This window comes from Protomyctophum bolini (assembly GCF_963924005.1).
Source record: "Protomyctophum bolini genome assembly, chromosome: 2".
Classification (NCBI taxonomy): domain Eukaryota; kingdom Metazoa; phylum Chordata; class Actinopteri; order Myctophiformes; family Myctophidae; genus Protomyctophum; species Protomyctophum bolini.
In genome coordinates this window covers 29033640-29051476 of record NC_137863.1, presented here as the reverse complement: position 1 = coordinate 29051476, position 17837 = coordinate 29033640, and the positions used below count along the sequence as shown (strand labels likewise).

The following is a 17837-nucleotide window of genomic DNA, read 5'->3' as shown; positions in this document are numbered from 1 at the left end:
GCTGAAAATATGTAAAACCTTTCAAAGAGCATACATTTCTCAGTACAGCAATTTGTGTAACAATCAGCAACTAAAGACTACAATTGCATCATTACAGAATATAATGTTCACCACCAAAGAAAGCAGTAGAAGAAATAGAAGAAATAGCTCCAGCTCACTAATTAACATGTCCATATTCATCACTTAATGTAAATAATACAACACATGGTCAGCAGTAGGTGTGCCATGTAGCTACAACTCATCATTATCATCAATAATTCAATATCATGTACATGACTGTTCAACAGCTCATAGTACAACTTTCATAATCACATGATAAAATACATATCTGTTAAAATATTGAAACTATCTCAACTCTTAAATCTCAAGTATTTTTCATTTTGTTTTTTAAACCTATTTGTTATTTAGTTTTATCTGTCAGGGGTGTGTGATATGACCTTGTTGGCAATGTACATTTATGGGTCCATAATATTCATGTTATTATCTTTCAGAGCCTGTGCGTAGTGGTTTTTGTGATGGATTAATGTTTATTTGTATACAGGTTGCATTAGCCAAATTTAGTGACTTAAGATTTTGTGACTTCAAATGAAAGAGTGCCAAATGTCCCTGAGCATTTTTAAAAGCCAGGACATGAAGGACTGCAAAGACTTCCTCCTATATTGTAGATTCTACTTTATGATCTGAATGTATAGAATGAATTGGTTTACCAACGCTAAATGCTTTTTTGCTGTAAGAGGGAAAAAGTGTTAACATTTTTGTCACAATTTGAAAATTTGAAAATGAAACCAAGTTTCTTCATATATTTATTGTAACAATGTGTGTGTGTGTGTGTGTGTGTGTGTGTGTGTGTGTGTGTGTGTGTGTGTGTGTGTATTTATTTATTTATTCAATTCATAGCTTATATATCAGTATGCAGTGGAGGTCTTCTCATTTTTTCCATTACAGATGACTAAGAAAAAGCAAATTTTGTGCCATTTGTTAGATTGTAGTATGAAAACCCCTCAGGCAGTGGTGGAAAGTAACTAAGTACATTTACTCAAGTACTGTACTTAAGTACAATTTTGTGGTAGGCTATTTGTAGCCTACTTTGCTGGAGTATTTCCTAATTTCAGTACTTTTACTTCTACTCCACTACATATCAGATACAAATATTGTACTTTAACACTACATTTATTTGAAAAATGTACTTATTGGTTACTTTGTAGATTTTGATTATTATTACAAAACATACATTTACCACTTCAGCCTATAAAGTGATATCGGCCATTTGAAAATAACCGAAAATTCTGCATAAAGAGTATTTCTACAGTAGTAGTATTGATACTTTTACTTAAGAAAAACATTTCAGTACTTTTTCCACCACTGCCCTCGGGTATTTCAGTAGAAGTGAGTTCTAAAAGGGGAGGTATCTATATGATGTAAAATCCTGAGTATTAATGTATGGGTCCATTTGGTTACATTTGTACACATGGAGTTACAAATGGTTAAATCATCAACCCTGGAATCCCTCTTTTGGTGCAAAAATATCTGTTAAAGGGTTAGTTCAGATTTTGGACTTAAAGCTGTAGGAAATATACTTGCCATTAATATACTGGTTGCAAAGGTATTAATTGATTGCCTGAGTCCTGTGATGGAAATTCTGGTTTTGGTGAATATTAAGTAGTTCCGGTCCAGTGTGCAGTATTACTATGCCAGCAGCACAAAAAAAATGTTTGTTCCATGTGACAGAGGGGTCAAAGTTGAACGAAAGTATAGAAACAGGTCAACAATACAAATTAATCTACTTTTGTGGATATATTCATTTTTAATGAGTGGCCTCCAGTGCTCCCCACTAAATATTACTAGGCTACTACTTAATATTAAGGGTTGGATTAGGGTAAATTCCTGCAACATACTAGCGTCATGTCCAGGGGTTGTACTTGTACATCATGTCCAGGGGGTGTACTTGTACATCATGTCCAGAGGGTGTACTTGTACATCATGTCCAGAGGGTGTACTCGTACATCATGTCATACTTACATCAATTGTATCATGATTGTATCGTGTACAATGGACTCAGGCAATACATTAATACATTTGCAACCACTATATTAATAATTTCCTACAGCTTTAAGTTAAAAAATCTGAACTAACCCTTTCAGTGATCAACACTGAGGATTTGACTGTGTACTGCTCTCCATCCCATCCTGTATGAAATACCAAGTGAGCATGCCAAATGTTACTCATCTACAGACAGATTGTCCAAAACCTCTGACAAAAATGTAATTGCCATTATTAAAAAATCCACCTATGAAAGTATTAAACATCAACATTGTATTACTCTCATATCTTTAATGTCCTTCGGAGTAACAATAAACGCATTAAAGTAAAGAAATTCCTATTATGTGTAATTTCTTTAAAGGTAGAGCATTTACAATGTAATTTTGATGTATTTGTAGAACATTTTCTAAGCTATTTCATGCGCTGCTGAAGCATTCTCATATAAATTTTGTTTGAAAGAACTGTCGTTGCAGACTACTGTATACATACCTTTAGGCTGTTGATTCTGAAAACCAATGTATTACAAACAGACACACATGCACACACACACACACACACACACACACACACACACACACACACACGCATGCATGCATTGACAGTGTTTGAAAGAGAACTTAAAGATGTGAAGATGGTGAAATTATTAGAACGCCATCTAAAGTGTGCGTGCGTGTGTGCGTGGTGAGTACCGTGTGTATGTGCACGCATGCAGGGGGTAGCCTACCTATGTTGAATGAATAAATATTACAGTTCCAAACACCTAATTTATTGTTTGTTATATGACCATGTTGCTCTGTTAAAACAACAGATTTTCAAACACAATTATTTGGTTGAAAATGTGTTGTTTACAACAAGTCATACAATTAAGTATGAATTAGCCATAACTAGCAGCTGAGATATGCACAAAATGTGCATGTGGCTGTTAGGAAAATATTTACTTTGTATCATTCAAAGTGGGAAACCTTTGTTTGAAAATATGTAGCCACCTGCAACTGATAAAACTTCTCAGAACAAATTACTTTCACAGTGGACATCACAATGTTTTCCATCAGAAATGATTATTTAATAACTGCTTTGCAGGTGTATATTGTTTGACTTCTTTTGAGCATGCACTTGCATCTGCCTGTGTGTAAACTCATTTTAATTATATAAATGTTCAGTGAGCATGGTCTTTGTTATTAATACATATTTTCCAGCCAACTGTAAATATATGCCTTACACAGTCTTGTGTTGATTTGTCTGTCTGTCTTGTTTTATGGTTATTTGATTATCATTGTATGAAAACAAGATCCTCACAAATAAAGCAGAGCTTTTATTGTTTCTACCGTATATTTGGGTGTCACTGCCTGGCATACAGCCTCCTCTTAATAATTTAGTTAGGTGTAACAGAAGAACAAGCCCCTAAAGGTAACTGGACAATACATAAGACGTCACGAAACTTGTAGTGCTGTTATTTGATCATTGAATGTACCATTTGAAACTCGATCAACTGAAACTTCCAGTTTATTTACCTCTCAATGTTCTCTATGTGTTAAAAGATGTCAACTCAAAGCCTAGACCCACTGACCTCACAGAAATTATGTGAAAATTATGACTTCAATTCCCTTACCTCACACATAACATTTTAGTCACTTTTGTTCCAGTCTACCTGACTGGACAATGTCGATATTGTGATATGAGACAACATATAGTCTTGGACTTTGGATACCATATATTATGATATGGCATAAGTGTTGTTTTTTCTTGGGTTTTAAGGCTTTTCATTACAGTAAAGTGATATAATTTTCTGAACTGACTGTTCTATAGTCATTTTCTTATTTGCCTTTACCAACTTATTATATAGACATACTGTATCACCAATGATTATTTGGCAAAAACTCTCAAGGCTTAAATATGTTGTCACAATATCAATACTGAGGTATTTGGTCCCAAATATCTCATTTTTGCTTGTTGCATGTTTAATGTTGTACAGCATGCAGAATATTATTATTATTGAATCCTGATTATTATTAACCCTTATTATATGGAATGGCAAGTTCCTAATCAACCAAATAACTGAACTAATTAAAAGCTCTGCCATGCCAAAGAAGGCTCAGCTGATTTGGTTTAGTTGTTAGCAACTGAGCCAATCTCACCCCAAGCTGAAGCTCGTGTCTCAGTGGAAAAATACAGCAAGGAAGTGATGCCCTGGGGGCTTGTCATAAGCCAACCTGCCTGTCTTTATCGTTAAAACATCATGAAGAGTGAAGGATTTAGGCATTTTTCAAAAAGAAGTGATAACAATGTCTCTTTGTTTCCTAAATTCCTACTCTGGTCCTGCTCATGACATCTTGCCTTTCTAAAGATCCTGTAGAGCACGCTGGCTGAGAGGAATACTGATCAGTTTGTTATTGTTGTTCAAGGCTACAGGGATACTCTGTCATGGAAGGGTAAGTAGGCCTACTTTAGTTTATACACATGTATCTATTATAAGATTTAGGAGAATACTATTAATAATAATAATAATAGATCAGATTTTTTTATAACGCTTTTCTAAGTACCCAAAGTTGCTTTAGATAAAGAAATGAAACAAACTTCTGTTAAGAAGAAAAGAACAGTAGAAGATAAGTGCTAGATTAAAAAGATATAAGGGAACAGGTGTTGCTGACATTTTTTAAGATGAAATAAGTCGTTTTTATTCAAATATTGGGGAGTTTTGCTTTTCTTTTTCAAATGTGCAAGACAGACAAGTTATGAACAGACAATTATTTTTGTCTAAGCTGAATTTAAAACGTTCGTCGTTCACACATAATTGGAAAAAAGAAAAACACATTTATACTAATAATGACATCCACAGTTGACCTTCCATGCAGCCTTGATAAGGCTGCATGCTCAAGTTCAGCTGTACATAAATAGAGCTTAAAACACAGTCATAATAACCTGGGGCATTTCTGGCTTGTTTTGTTCCTGCTGTCATGGATGAAGTACAGTATTCCATGCCAACTTTCATTCTACTGATATTTTATCCAGCCTGTCTCTGCCTGTCTCTTTGTGAACATGAAAAGGGAATGTCCTAAAAGAAACGACCATGGAGGATCTAGCCAAGAAAACGGTCTGGTAAAGAAAGGACAACTTCTACTGGACCGAGGCCAGTGGGCTAACAAAGTGGAGTTTCTGCTTGCTGTGGCGGGAACCTTGGTTGGGCTGGGCAACCTGTGGAGGTTCCCGTATCTGTGTTACAAAAATGGAGGAGGCAAGAATGATTTATTTGCATAAATATAGTATATTTACATTTGTTTCAACATTGGTATTTTAAGTATGTGTGAGAGAGAACACAACCTCCAAGAGGTTCCAAGAAATTATTTTGGAAGCAGTTATGTATCACATCCGTGTGGAACATTTAAGTGGCAGTCATATTCTTTTGAAAATATGTAAGGAATTCTGCTGTACATACATCCCAATAACTGTTAAGTTAGTCTCAAAATAAGATTTAGCATCTAGGTTGATCAATTAACTGCACATGCACAGTTTAATTCTGACACGGGTTGCCGTGCAAAGCCACGGATATCCCCCAATCCAAGAGAAAATAAGGAGAAATGACAATTCAGGAGTCTCCTTCCGGATTCAGGAGTGTTGACAGCCCTGCTATAGACATGCCCACAAATGCTTAAAAAGTCACAAGTTTGTTGTAGAAATGTGATTCCTTTCAATAAGTACTCCATGATATATGGGACAATGGCCTCAAACAGGGTTTTCATATTCCATACCATTTGCCTGTATAATTCCCTTAAAACTATTTCTAAAACAAAAACGCCATATATCATGAACGTAGATCCAATCATCCCCAAATTGGAACCACATGTCTATGTAGTGCACCTCCGAAACAGTTGCATCATCTGAGTCTGTTGTACAAACTCTCTGGACAGCTTCCTCGTGACCTGACGGCTGCACTGCATGACCGATACAGCACATTTTAAAAACATGTATTCCCATTTGTTATGGAAAACAGTGTGTGAAAAGTGGATATTGCTTGTCTAAATATGACACGATGATATTTAAATATATTGTACTAACTATAGCATCTAAATTAACGCCATATAGGATTTATATGGAAGTTGATTTGGGCATCATCTGGTCAAACTTGCTCCCTAAGTGGAAACATCGATTTTGACCCATTACCTTAACTGACCTCAGTTGTGTGTGTGAGAATATGAGACATGAAAGCAGTCAGTGGATATGTTTTTCAACTGAGGTATGTGATTTACAGGTGCATTTCTGATTCCATATGTCCTGTTCTTGCTCACCTGTGGGATTCCAATGTTCCTCCTTGAGACTACCATGGGGCAGTACACATCTCAGGGATGTATCACCTGTTGGAGACACTTCTGCCCCCTATTTGAAGGTCAGAAAAGACACTCCAAAGACAAGCAAACAACAAACAGCACACACACACACACACACACACACACGCACACACGCACGCACGCACGCACGCACGCACGCACGCACGCACGCACGCACACACACACACACACACACACACACACACACACACACACACACACACACACACACACACACACACACACACACACACACACACTTCTCAAAGTGAGGCATTTCCAGGGGCATTTATTAGTTATTGCCCTATTATTTCATCTGATAGAAGTTACTGTAGCCACCCAAGGCAAGGAGTATAAGAATGGCTATTCAGAATTCAGATCTCTCCCCAGTATAGACATTATATAATTCGGTACTGAATCTATACTAAAAACAAAAATCCTGTCCCTTGGCACCATATTTTGAAATGGCTGGCTGGCTGGCTGGCTGGCTGGCTGGCTGGCTGGCTGGCCGGCCGTCCGTCCGTCTGTCTGGCCGTCTGTCCGTCTGTCCGTCTGTCCGTCTGTCCGTCTGTCCGTCTGTCTGTCTGTCTGTCTGTCTGTCTGTCTGTCTGTCTGTCTGTCTGTCTGTCTGTCTGAAGGATGAGGCTGACAGGGTAATGTGTCAGGGACAATATGAACTATTGTGGCAAGCGCATCACAGACTGCATCTCATCAATTTGACATGAAAATGTTTGGGAACCTCTGTATAATTTATGTTCCCTGGTCTAGTCTTGGATTTTGATAACCACTTGTCTCATTTTGACCATGCTCACACTGTGTGTAGGTAATCTCGTCAGCTTTTCCGAATAAAAGTTCATCCTGAGTCACCAGGTTACTTCTGTCTCTTCAGGGATCGGCTATGCCACCCAGGTAGTGATTGCATATGCTGCAGTGTCTTACATCATCATCCAGGCCTGGGCTTTCTTCTACCTGTTTTATGCCTTCAGTGCAGAGGTTCCATGGGCCAGCTGCAAGAATGCCTGGAACACAGGTAAATATACCAGGTTGACGTGGTTTAGTAGGAACATACATTGTTTCATTTCATTATGTGTGGGCACATAGGCTAAGCCTCTGATCCTCTGGAAGTTTGTTCCAACTATTTTATTTGTGTGGCAATAACTAAACACTGTAATGTTTTAACTCTGGGAACAGACCGACTCTGGACAACCAGACACATCTCAAGTCAGAGATGTATTATTTTGGCCCTAAACCACTGAGTAGTTTAAAGATTAAATCAATTATATGCTCAATGGAAGCCAGTGCACGTGAGAATTGGAGTAATGTATTCAGCTTTCGTGATTCTAGTTATAACTAGCAGCTTTCTGCATTCTGAATGAGCTATTCTCTAAAAAAAAAAAAAAAAAAAGAGAGAGAGAGAGAGAGACCGACCATTTCTTGTTTATTTAGTCAGAATGACACAGCACAGCAGATCATACACAACGGATTTTGTATTTTGATTTTGTATATTCCTGCGGGCCAAGACGTCCGTTGTGTATGAACTTGTGTGCTTGGGCGTTTGACAAATAAACATGAAATCCTAAAAGGACCAACTAAAGTAAGTGCTGGTGATCCTTTCTAATAAACTATTTCTGCCAGTGCTCCCAATACACGTGAACTGTGAACTATTCTTCTGATAAGTGCTCACCTTTCTCTTTATCAAAGAACATGATAGAGACATCATGTATTTCCATATAGGTGTGCATAATGATTTCCCCCAATGAGGATCAATCATGATTTGTAAATTAGTATTTACAAATACTAATTACTCTAGTCTTGACCAACTGAGAAGATTATAGTCCTTGTATTTTTGTTTCATATTTTTTTAAACAGTTTCTTCCCTAAAGCTTTTTCATTCAGTAATTGAACTAGCCTACAAAAACAAATTATGCAACTATAAATGGTTATGAACTGAAGCAAAAGGATACTTATATCAAGTTCACAACTTTACAACTATATCAAGTTGTGAAGGAGATATTGAATGTCAATACTGATTAACTGAGATAAGTGATTCTTGTGTAATGCTAGCTGTGGATGAGGGTTATAGTTCTGTCATGATTCATGAAGCTATGCCACATGCTCTGAGGCTCACAGCTGGAGGCCTGGCTGATGATAGTTAAGTAACTGTTGTCTGTTGACTGGTGACCCCTTGTCCTCCAGGCTTATTTAAACAGAGAATAAGGCTATAATTATAGCCATAGAGACTTCTTCCTGTATCTCTGGGAACTAACCTTAAGTAAAGTAAACTGCTGTTTCCTTTATGTCATGTCCAGAGGTAATCGTCATGCCAGCTTGTGATGAACATGTTCATCAGCCATAGACATCTTTTTTCTTAAATATTATAAAATTAGCTTAAGCTGACCCGTCGACGGGCGGGCGGACCATATTGTCACGCTCATGTCACTATGAAGAAGCTTTAACCAAATACAGCTACTCCCCAAATATGGATGTATGTGTTGTTTAACCTTAATGTGTCGTCAGGGCATCAGACATAATCAAATCAGTCAGCTCCATATATGGGCCTCCGATGCTATGACTCAGACATACGGGTCGGATCGGCAGTGCGATTTATGTGTGAGGTCTTTGTTGTGGAACACCACCAAACACAGGAAGCTAATGAAACTGGACTTAGAGTTTACTCAACATTCACCTACACAACATAAATAACAACATAGTCATAAACACTCTCAGCATAAACACAACATTTGAACACAAAACCGAAAGACCTGACATAATAATTCAGCAAAGAGAAAGACAAACAGCATGAGTCTTTAGATCATTAGCAGACCAGGCTCAGGTGGACCTCGCTGGTGAACCAACTCAGGGCAATCAAGTCTCTGGTGAGAGGAATTAGGGGAATTGGGAGGGTAGAGACCATGACACCTTTGCTGTGCTATACAGTTTGGACTGTATATGCTATACATGTTATTCTGGTTAGTGGTTAGTACGCAATCCAAGGAAACATTCAAAGTGACTCTAGGGTGCTGTCAGCGGTTCTGCAGAATACTTAAAATTATTGGAATATTTTTATAAATCATAAATCACTTCAGTTTAACCACTTTAGAGTCTTAGACCCTGTAGTCTATACTTAGTAAAACAGACCTGAGTTGCACAGTACTTGGTGCGTTCTACACAAAATCTCTCAAGTTGTTCTCGTGATATACTGTACCTTCAGGGGAAACATTTACATATTTATGTACCGTAATATGACAACTGAAGGAATTTCCTGATAATTGGATAAATAGGATACATTAGCTGTTAATTGTACAATATGATTGTTTTACCTGCATTTAATTCTGTCTATATTAAATTAACTACCCCCCACCCCCCTTATGTTTCTTCATAGATGCATGTGTTGAATTTGACAAAAGGAATGTGTCTGCCAATTGGACAGCACCTGTAAATGCAACATCTCCTGCCACAGAGTTCTGGGAGTAAGCTTAATTTACTTGTTTGTCTAACCATTTTCTTCTTTACCAGCACATTTGTGTCATATGTGCTCGTGGATGTAGTAGCACTGTAGGCCTAAATACTATTTCTATAATAAATAGATTTCCAGCCTCTTGGACTAAATGCTCCTAAAGGGACTAGTTTTTGTGTTATATATATATATATATATATACAGTGCCGTATCCAGGGAATAATCAGCAGGGGGGCATTCATATTTCCAAGGGGGGCACTTGATTTTTCAAGTTCACATCCATATATAGCAATTAAGCTCTCACATTGGCCTATACAATAAAACAACACAAAAGGCTTGGAGAAGGGCTACAAGTATAGGTTCCAATTATACACCAAAACAAATAATATAGCCTAATTATTGTAGCCAACAGAACAAACAAACAAACATAGCCTATATACTGTCATGTGGAAACACGATCGCATCGCACCAACAACACAATGAACACAATGAGCATCTCCACGGCGGGAGGAAAGTAGAAAAAAAGACTATAGCCTATGCACCAACCATTAATCACCAACAAATAGTTGAGCATTTAGGCTTATAGTGTCTTTTATATGTGGCCATCTCCACGGTAGGGGAATATGAGTAAAAGTTTATGCACCAACCAAAAACAACAAGTCTATATAGTGTATTTATGTCGGGAGGCAAAGGGGGGGGGGGATCTGCGCGTCTGCAGATTGCACGTTTGCCATTATGAAGGGCGCGTTCGGAAATACCACACCGGAGCACACTCTCCTATTAGTTTGCATTGCACAGTGGGCTCAGTGCGCTATTTCCGAACGCGCCCGAAGGCTACTTGGGTATTTGTCCCGTTTTACCTGATTCAGTGACGGTGTGCCAGAACCAAGAACCTCTGGTGGAGAAGCATGCGGTGGTGGTGGAGGTCCGAAAGTTGAGCTGCTGCTGTGGAAGTTGCGACAGCAGCCCTCTGCCTCACTGGAATAATGCTATCCGACACTCGCGAACCCCATCCGACGACCGAATTTCGTTGTGCATTTAGTAGTGCTCGGTGCTCGACTCCCCGCAATGGCCCGCAATATTAACAACAACAGGCGACATGGTGTTGGTTTCAGTATCGTCATCAGTCTGCCTTTCTGAAGGTGCTGGTGGGTTTATAGAGTTTGGTGTTTTGGCTTTGAGCCAGTTCCTAATATCCATGATTCAATTTTACCGGTTTGGGTTTGTTTTCACTGTGACTGAAGCATGGACTGAAGTCACACAGGTAATGACGTAGCTTTTGGTGCGCTGCATCAAAACGAATCCGACTAGGTGCACCGACTATAGGTGCCAGTGTACTTGTTATTATTGCATTTTTATTACTATGAATTAATTAGAAAATGTAAATTTATTATAAACACAAAGAACATGAAAATAACACATTATATATATTTTAAACCTGTAAAACATTAAAAATAATGGTGGGGTAGGGTTCTGGACTGGGGGGGCACAAAGTCTATCTGGGGGGGCAGTGCCCCCTAGTGCCCCCCCGTAGAAACGGCACTGTATATATATATATATATATTATTTTTTTTGGTAATAAGTTTGTGCAGGCACTTTCCTTGAATGTGGCACAGATGATATTTAGTTAAGCTAAAATAGAAAATATTATCAAGACACACCTCCTTACGAACAGGAACTCTTTCATTGTTCAAGGTCTCTTCTTACAACTGAGTGAAACAGTGTATTGTTTAAGGCATGTGAAACTTAGTTTTGTTTTAATCCAAAAGAGAGAACTACTGTCAATTATTTATTTGCCGGGCCATTTATTATCGCTGCCGGACAATTCTGGCCCATGGGCCTCCTGTTGCCTACCACTGCAGCCTCCAACGTGTTAACGCTTTCCTGTTGTGAAATGTTGTCCCAGACCAGTACTTTGGCAAAATACTTCATCCACTCCTGACTCCTCTTTCAGGAGACGAGTACTGAGCATATCAGGAGGAATTGAGGAAATTGGTAGCCTGCGGTGGGAGTTGGTCCTGTGTCTCATCCTGGCCTGGACACTGTGTTACTTCTGTGTTTGGAAGGGAGTCAAATCCACTGGAAAGGTAGTCCCAGAATATATGTGTGTGTGTGTGTGTGTGTGTGTGTGTGTGTGTGTGTGTGTGTGTGTGTGTGTGTGTGTGTGTGTGTGTGTGTGTGTGTGTGTGTGTGTGTGTGTGTGTGTGTGTGTGTGTGTGTGTGTGTGTGTGTGTGTGTGTGTGTGTGTGTGTGTGTGTGTGTGTTCTGTGTGCGTGCGTGCGTGCGTGCGAGCGAGCATGCATGTACATGATTAAGGGCAGACAAACATAAAACACGTTTATTTTATCACAACAGATTTTCAGAGAGGAAAAGAATGTTATGATAACAGAAGTTGACTTTGTCTGTGCCAACACGACCACTGTCCTTTCTGTTGATAGGTTGTTTACTTTACAGCCACCTTCCCTTATGTAATGTTGGTGGTTCTTTTGGCCCGAGGACTGACTTTACCTGGAGCCGCGAATGGCATAGCTTTCTACCTGTACCCTGATCCCATAAGGCTGGTGGACCCCCAAGTAAGTACTGAATCAGCAAGTCAAACATTTGACACAATAACCAAGAAAAGCTGGCACCTGGCTTCACTTTAAAGTTTGAACATACTGTATGAGTGTATGCACTTAAACGGTTAAATAACTTTGTCAGTTATGACCATTCATGGAGAACATGTTTATGGTCATAACTGTCTACCTTTGAATCTATTTTTAGGTATGGATGGATGCTGGTGCACAGGTGCTCTTCTCTTTTGGCATTTGTCAGGGGAGCTTGACTGCACTGGGCAGCTACAACCAGTATAATAATAACTGTTATAGGTAAGCTATAACCCACCTGTGCATCTTTTATATTTGAACCCAGCGCTTTATGCTTTTTGTTGAAAAGATATATAGAGATGTTTTGTAAAGATAACCAATTTTTCTTACTTAATAAAGTATATACCGGTAATCATCATCATCATCATCATCATCATAGCAATAACTGCAAGACAATTGCAAATGCAAGACAAAGATTGATTGATTGATTAATTGATATTACATGGCTATTCATTTTCCAGGGATACTTTTGTTCTATGTTTGGTGAATGGTGGCACCAGCTTTGTAGCAGGTTTTGCCATCTTTTCTGTTTTGGGCTTCATGTCATATGAACAGGGACTGCCAATATCTGAAGTGGCTGCTACTGGTAAGAGCATCATAACACATAATGTTATACCAAATATAGATGTATGGACTACATAAGAGCAATACTCTGGAAATATTCTGAGGTATGCAATTAGATTTATTAATTCCTAGGAAAAAAATCATCTCATTCATTTCACTAAATAAATATCTATGTAAATGCAGGTCCTGGCTTGGCATTTATCGCTTATCCCCGGGCGGTAGCCATGATGCCTTTACCTCAGTTATGGTCTATATGCTTCTTTGTCATGGTCATCTTGCTGGGCGCAGATACACAGGTGAGTGAGATAAAAGGTTTTATTATATTAAATGTTAGTTTGAATGAGTCACAGGGCACCTTTCAATCTTTATCATCACACTGATGTCTCACTAACAGTTTGTCAGCCTGGAGTGCCTGATGACTTCGGTAACAGACATGTTCCCAACTACTTTTCGGAAAGGATATCGCAGAGAGCTGCTGTTACTGTGTCTCTGCTTGGTTTGCTTTCTTCTTGGTCTCCTACTTGTCACAGAGGTGAGACCTGCCTACATTAGTTACAAGTGACCTGTCCTGCATCGTGGGCAATAAGAAATTCTATAGCTTCACACTTGTGTGAAGTGAGGGGCGCTCTTATCATCATGGATTATCACATTCTGTGCTCAGCCAATCAAATCATAGCATTCCGTGCTATGGACACACAGACACACAAAGCTGTGCATAGCATAGGAAATAGTTAACCTGTCTGATTGGGCTGCAACATATATATATATATATATATATATATATATATATGAGAGATAGAGAGAGATAATAACAATAACAATACGGTAATAACATTTTCCACCAAACAATTGATTATTTTTTTATTATTGAAATTTGATCCGATTATTTATTAATAAAAAAAAAAAACCCTGAACTTTTAATATTCAGTAGATTTTCTCTGTTTCTCTGTTGCTCTGATTTGCCTGTGGACTGTGAGGTAAGAGTCCACTAATCCCATATATGACATAATCATTTGCCAGCAGCCTGTTTTCATTGCAGCTCAAAAGGCTTCAGAACGCACAGAGGCAACAGAAAATCCGCAGAATGTTCAAAGTTCAGGTTGTGTGATATGTCTATAATGGATTTACTATTTGAGTAAATTTGTCTATATCAATATCATACCATCTCATTTCTTGCAGGGGGGCTTGTATTTCCTCCAACTTTTTGACCATTACGTTTGCAGTGGCAATAACCTACTTCTGCTCTCGGTTTGCCAGTCAGTTGCCATTGGTTGGATATATGGTAAGTCTTCAAAATGATCAACCTTTCTGTGAAGGGTAATCTTACAATGCATTAGGATTAGTTTTCTGTGGTTTGTGAATTGTTTAGAAACAACGGGTAAACTTCAGCCTGTTGTTCGATAAGCAACTCTAGTGATCTTGAGTTTGGACAATAAGCTTCTCAGTCTCATTTGTAAATCAATTATTTGTCGAGCAACACAGTCATTCAACGTAAGTATAAATTAAATTGGCCTTTAGGATTTGATTTGTGTACTGTACTGTACTGTACTGTACTGTACTGTACTGTACTGTACTGTACTGTACTGTACTGTACTGTACTGTACTGTACTGTACTGTACTGTACTGTACTGTTGCCTTCCTTCCATGTATTTGGTGTTGGCTCAGATGGTACACATTATTCTATTGTGCACACATTATTATGTTGGTATCCATAATAATAATTATATATAGGCTTTGGCCTGACAGTGAGTCGCGTGTTCGACATGTATTTGCAGGTGCAGATCGCCTCTATGACAACATTGAAGATATGATTGGCTATCGGCCCTGGCCGCTGATGAAGTATTGCTGGCTATATATTACTCCTACCATTTGTCTGGTGAGTTGACATATTATTTGATCCCTTCAAGGATAAATAAGCTAGTTATTTGATTAGAATTAGTTTGGCTGAGGCTGAGGGGACAAAACTCCTACTAAGTGCATTTACATAATTTATCTGACGTTGATATTAGTTCCTTCAGGTTCAGATTTTATCCATACATCACGCAAATCGGTACACAGTAGGCCTATCTCATATATCATGTGATCATATTACATTTCGATTGGCTTCCAAAGTTTGCAGGATTGGTCTGTTTTGAAAAAAATGCCCCAAGTCATAAAAAAGAGTAACCTACTAATTGTCCAAAGTCGTCCTTGGCAGTCTGTGACTTTGCTCAAAACTCGTCCAAGGTCGCCCTAAGCAGTAAAGAGTTTAGACTAAGTATTTGAAGAACACATCACTGAACAGTATATATTCCACAGATTAAAACAATGGGGAAAAAACTAATAACAATGAATTGAACTGTATGAAAACATGCCGTTTTATTGCTCCCATCAGAGTACCTTCATCTTTTCAGTGGTGAAGTACAAGCCTCTGAAGTTCAACAACACCTATGTGTACCCAAACTGGGCTTATGCTTTAGGCTGGTGCCTTGGACTCTTCTGTGTTTTCTTGGTACCTCTATGGATTGTCTTCAAGGTGTCTCAGATGAAAGGGAGTGGGACTATATGGCAGGTAAGACAAAACGTTCTATATAATGTGCCTACTTATCTACATGTCTTATATAATTTTACACGGATAAAGGTAAATTCATAATAACAAAAGTGGAACAAGATTTGGAAATATTGGGGGATTTGTTTAGCAATACTTTTGCGATTCAGGACAGCCAGGATCCTATGATTCCTGTTTTGTTGAGAATTAATACAGTACACAATTGTTCTGCATCTGTTTCTAATTGAGTTGTTTGGGTTCGGGTTAGGGTAATTTGCTAATCAGATTTCTGCCAAGGTTAAACACTTGACACACTTATTTGAATTTGATTTGAGGCCTATGCTATATACAATTAGATTATTCTCTCTTAATGAAGTAACATAATTTAATAATAACATGTTTGTTAGTCTCATTTTCTAGTCTAATTGTTAACCAATGTTGTGATTGTTTTCACATCAACACATATTCCTGCAGAGGCTCAAACTACTCTGTCACCCTGGAAACATGCCTGAGAGTCCAAAGCAAACATCAGAGCAATGTCCTTTGAACCTAAATGGCTCTCTTCTTCTTGCCAACAATGACTACAAGGAAAGTGGTGGAGCTGATATCGAGATAAAATTGTGAGAAATTGTTTAAAAAAATACTTTACCTGTAATTATTTTACAAGTAAAGTATTTTCATGTTTTTAGGAAATCATGCTGCAGAGTATACCGGTACATAATCATTTTCAGCACAATACCTGACATTAGGTAACGCAAATACATTGTCATAATGAACATTCTCTGTTGGCCTCTATTGTTTCGGTGAGAATTTTACAACGAAAAGTGTTGTCTATTGACATTTTATAGAAGACAAACCTCAGTGTGGCATTCATTGAGATGCCTGAGATGACTGTATTTTTTATACAGAATGTATTCAATTTATACAATACTGTTTATATGAAGATTCAGATGTTATTTATTAGCCATTCATTTTATTTCAATTAAACACATTTAGTTTTATATATCTGCTTTAATGTAGTGGTTCGGATCAAAATAATAGCAAAGATCAAATTTGCTTTATTTGTTTACGTTTTCAAACTAGAACAAAGCTTTAACCCAGCTGTCTTCTCTCAAGTAACAGTAATCTGTTCATTAATAGCACTGGGTTTTCCTGGTAAAGAACAATAAGGGGCCAGAATTGTAATTCCAAAGGAATTCACCAAAAGCAACACATCTTCCTCAGGGACTGGTTCTACTTACGATTATTACAAGCACATGAGGATCAAGTAAGAGAAGGAACATACAGTATAGCATTCTCATGATACTTAATCATAATGATTAAGTATGATGTAGTATTATGATTAAGTATGACTCAATCATAGTGATTAAGTAAACAGTATACTGTTGTGTTAGACACCATGGGCTGATCAAATCAATTTAAATATCAAAATAGAACGCCAGAACTTGCAGCACTCTGCAGAAATAGGAACGGGGAAAATTTGATTACATAGTGAAATGTATGGTTAACAGATCATTTTTACCAGAATGCTTGTTGACCTACTTATTGATAGCATTCTGGCTCATGTCAGTCTTTACCATTAGTTGTTTTTAATGTTGACTTACACACTATGTTTTGTTTAACATTAGAGGATTTTCACTTTACAGGAAGATGTTGATAGTAAAAGGCGCTTGCCGAGATGCCCTAAACAGAAAGAGCAAACACCCATCTTAGGCTCTTAAAATATACTGTAATTGGCTAAAACACAAATACACGTCACGTAGGTAAGGTATAACTCCAGAAAAGCTAAATATATTTGATGGTATAATCCAAGGGAATGTACTAAGAAAACCGATGCATATCACCCCTTATTATCTGTTTGTCTATCTTTAGAAAACTTCACAAACAAGAGAAATTCAAATATTAGTTACATTTAGAATTAGAAATAAGCCCTGATTTGGAATCTACACTGACAGGTCTGTAAGGGATGTGGGACTAACAAGTAACATGCCTTGTGATAAAGATGGACAGTGGGATTCAAATAACAGCTAAGAGAAAGATTGTTTTTGATTTTATTGAATTTCCTCATTCATTTGATTTCGTTTTTTTGTATTTTGAAGTTATTATGCTTTGTTGTATGAGTCTGTCTTGAGGTAACTGTCTCTTATTTCTACATGTAGGAAATTAATAAAGAAAGTGTTTAAATATGATTTATTTATTCAATACGTTTTGTTTTATACATATCATTTATCGTTTATCGGTTAGTTTTTCATCTGTTTTTCATTTAATTGTGCTTATAGCTG

At 37.8% G+C, this 17837-nt stretch overlaps 1 protein-coding gene across 1 annotated transcript; it reads left to right on the top strand.

Annotated features, from left to right (window-relative positions):
- Window positions 1-4295: 4295 nt before the first annotated feature.
- slc6a11a (solute carrier family 6 member 11a) lies at window positions 4296-17739 on the top strand. Its single transcript, XM_080776888.1, has 15 exons — window positions 4296-4469; window positions 5085-5272; window positions 6287-6421; window positions 7252-7392; window positions 9745-9832; window positions 11774-11906; window positions 12258-12392; window positions 12583-12686; window positions 12926-13050; window positions 13212-13324; window positions 13423-13560; window positions 14208-14310; window positions 14804-14904; window positions 15403-15579; window positions 16030-17739. Exons 1-15 carry the CDS (start codon window positions 4462-4464, stop codon window positions 16177-16179), a joined length of 1839 nt encoding a protein of 612 aa, XP_080633014.1. The 5' UTR covers window positions 4296-4461; the 3' UTR covers window positions 16180-17739.
- The last annotated feature ends 98 nt before the right edge of the window (window positions 17740-17837 follow it).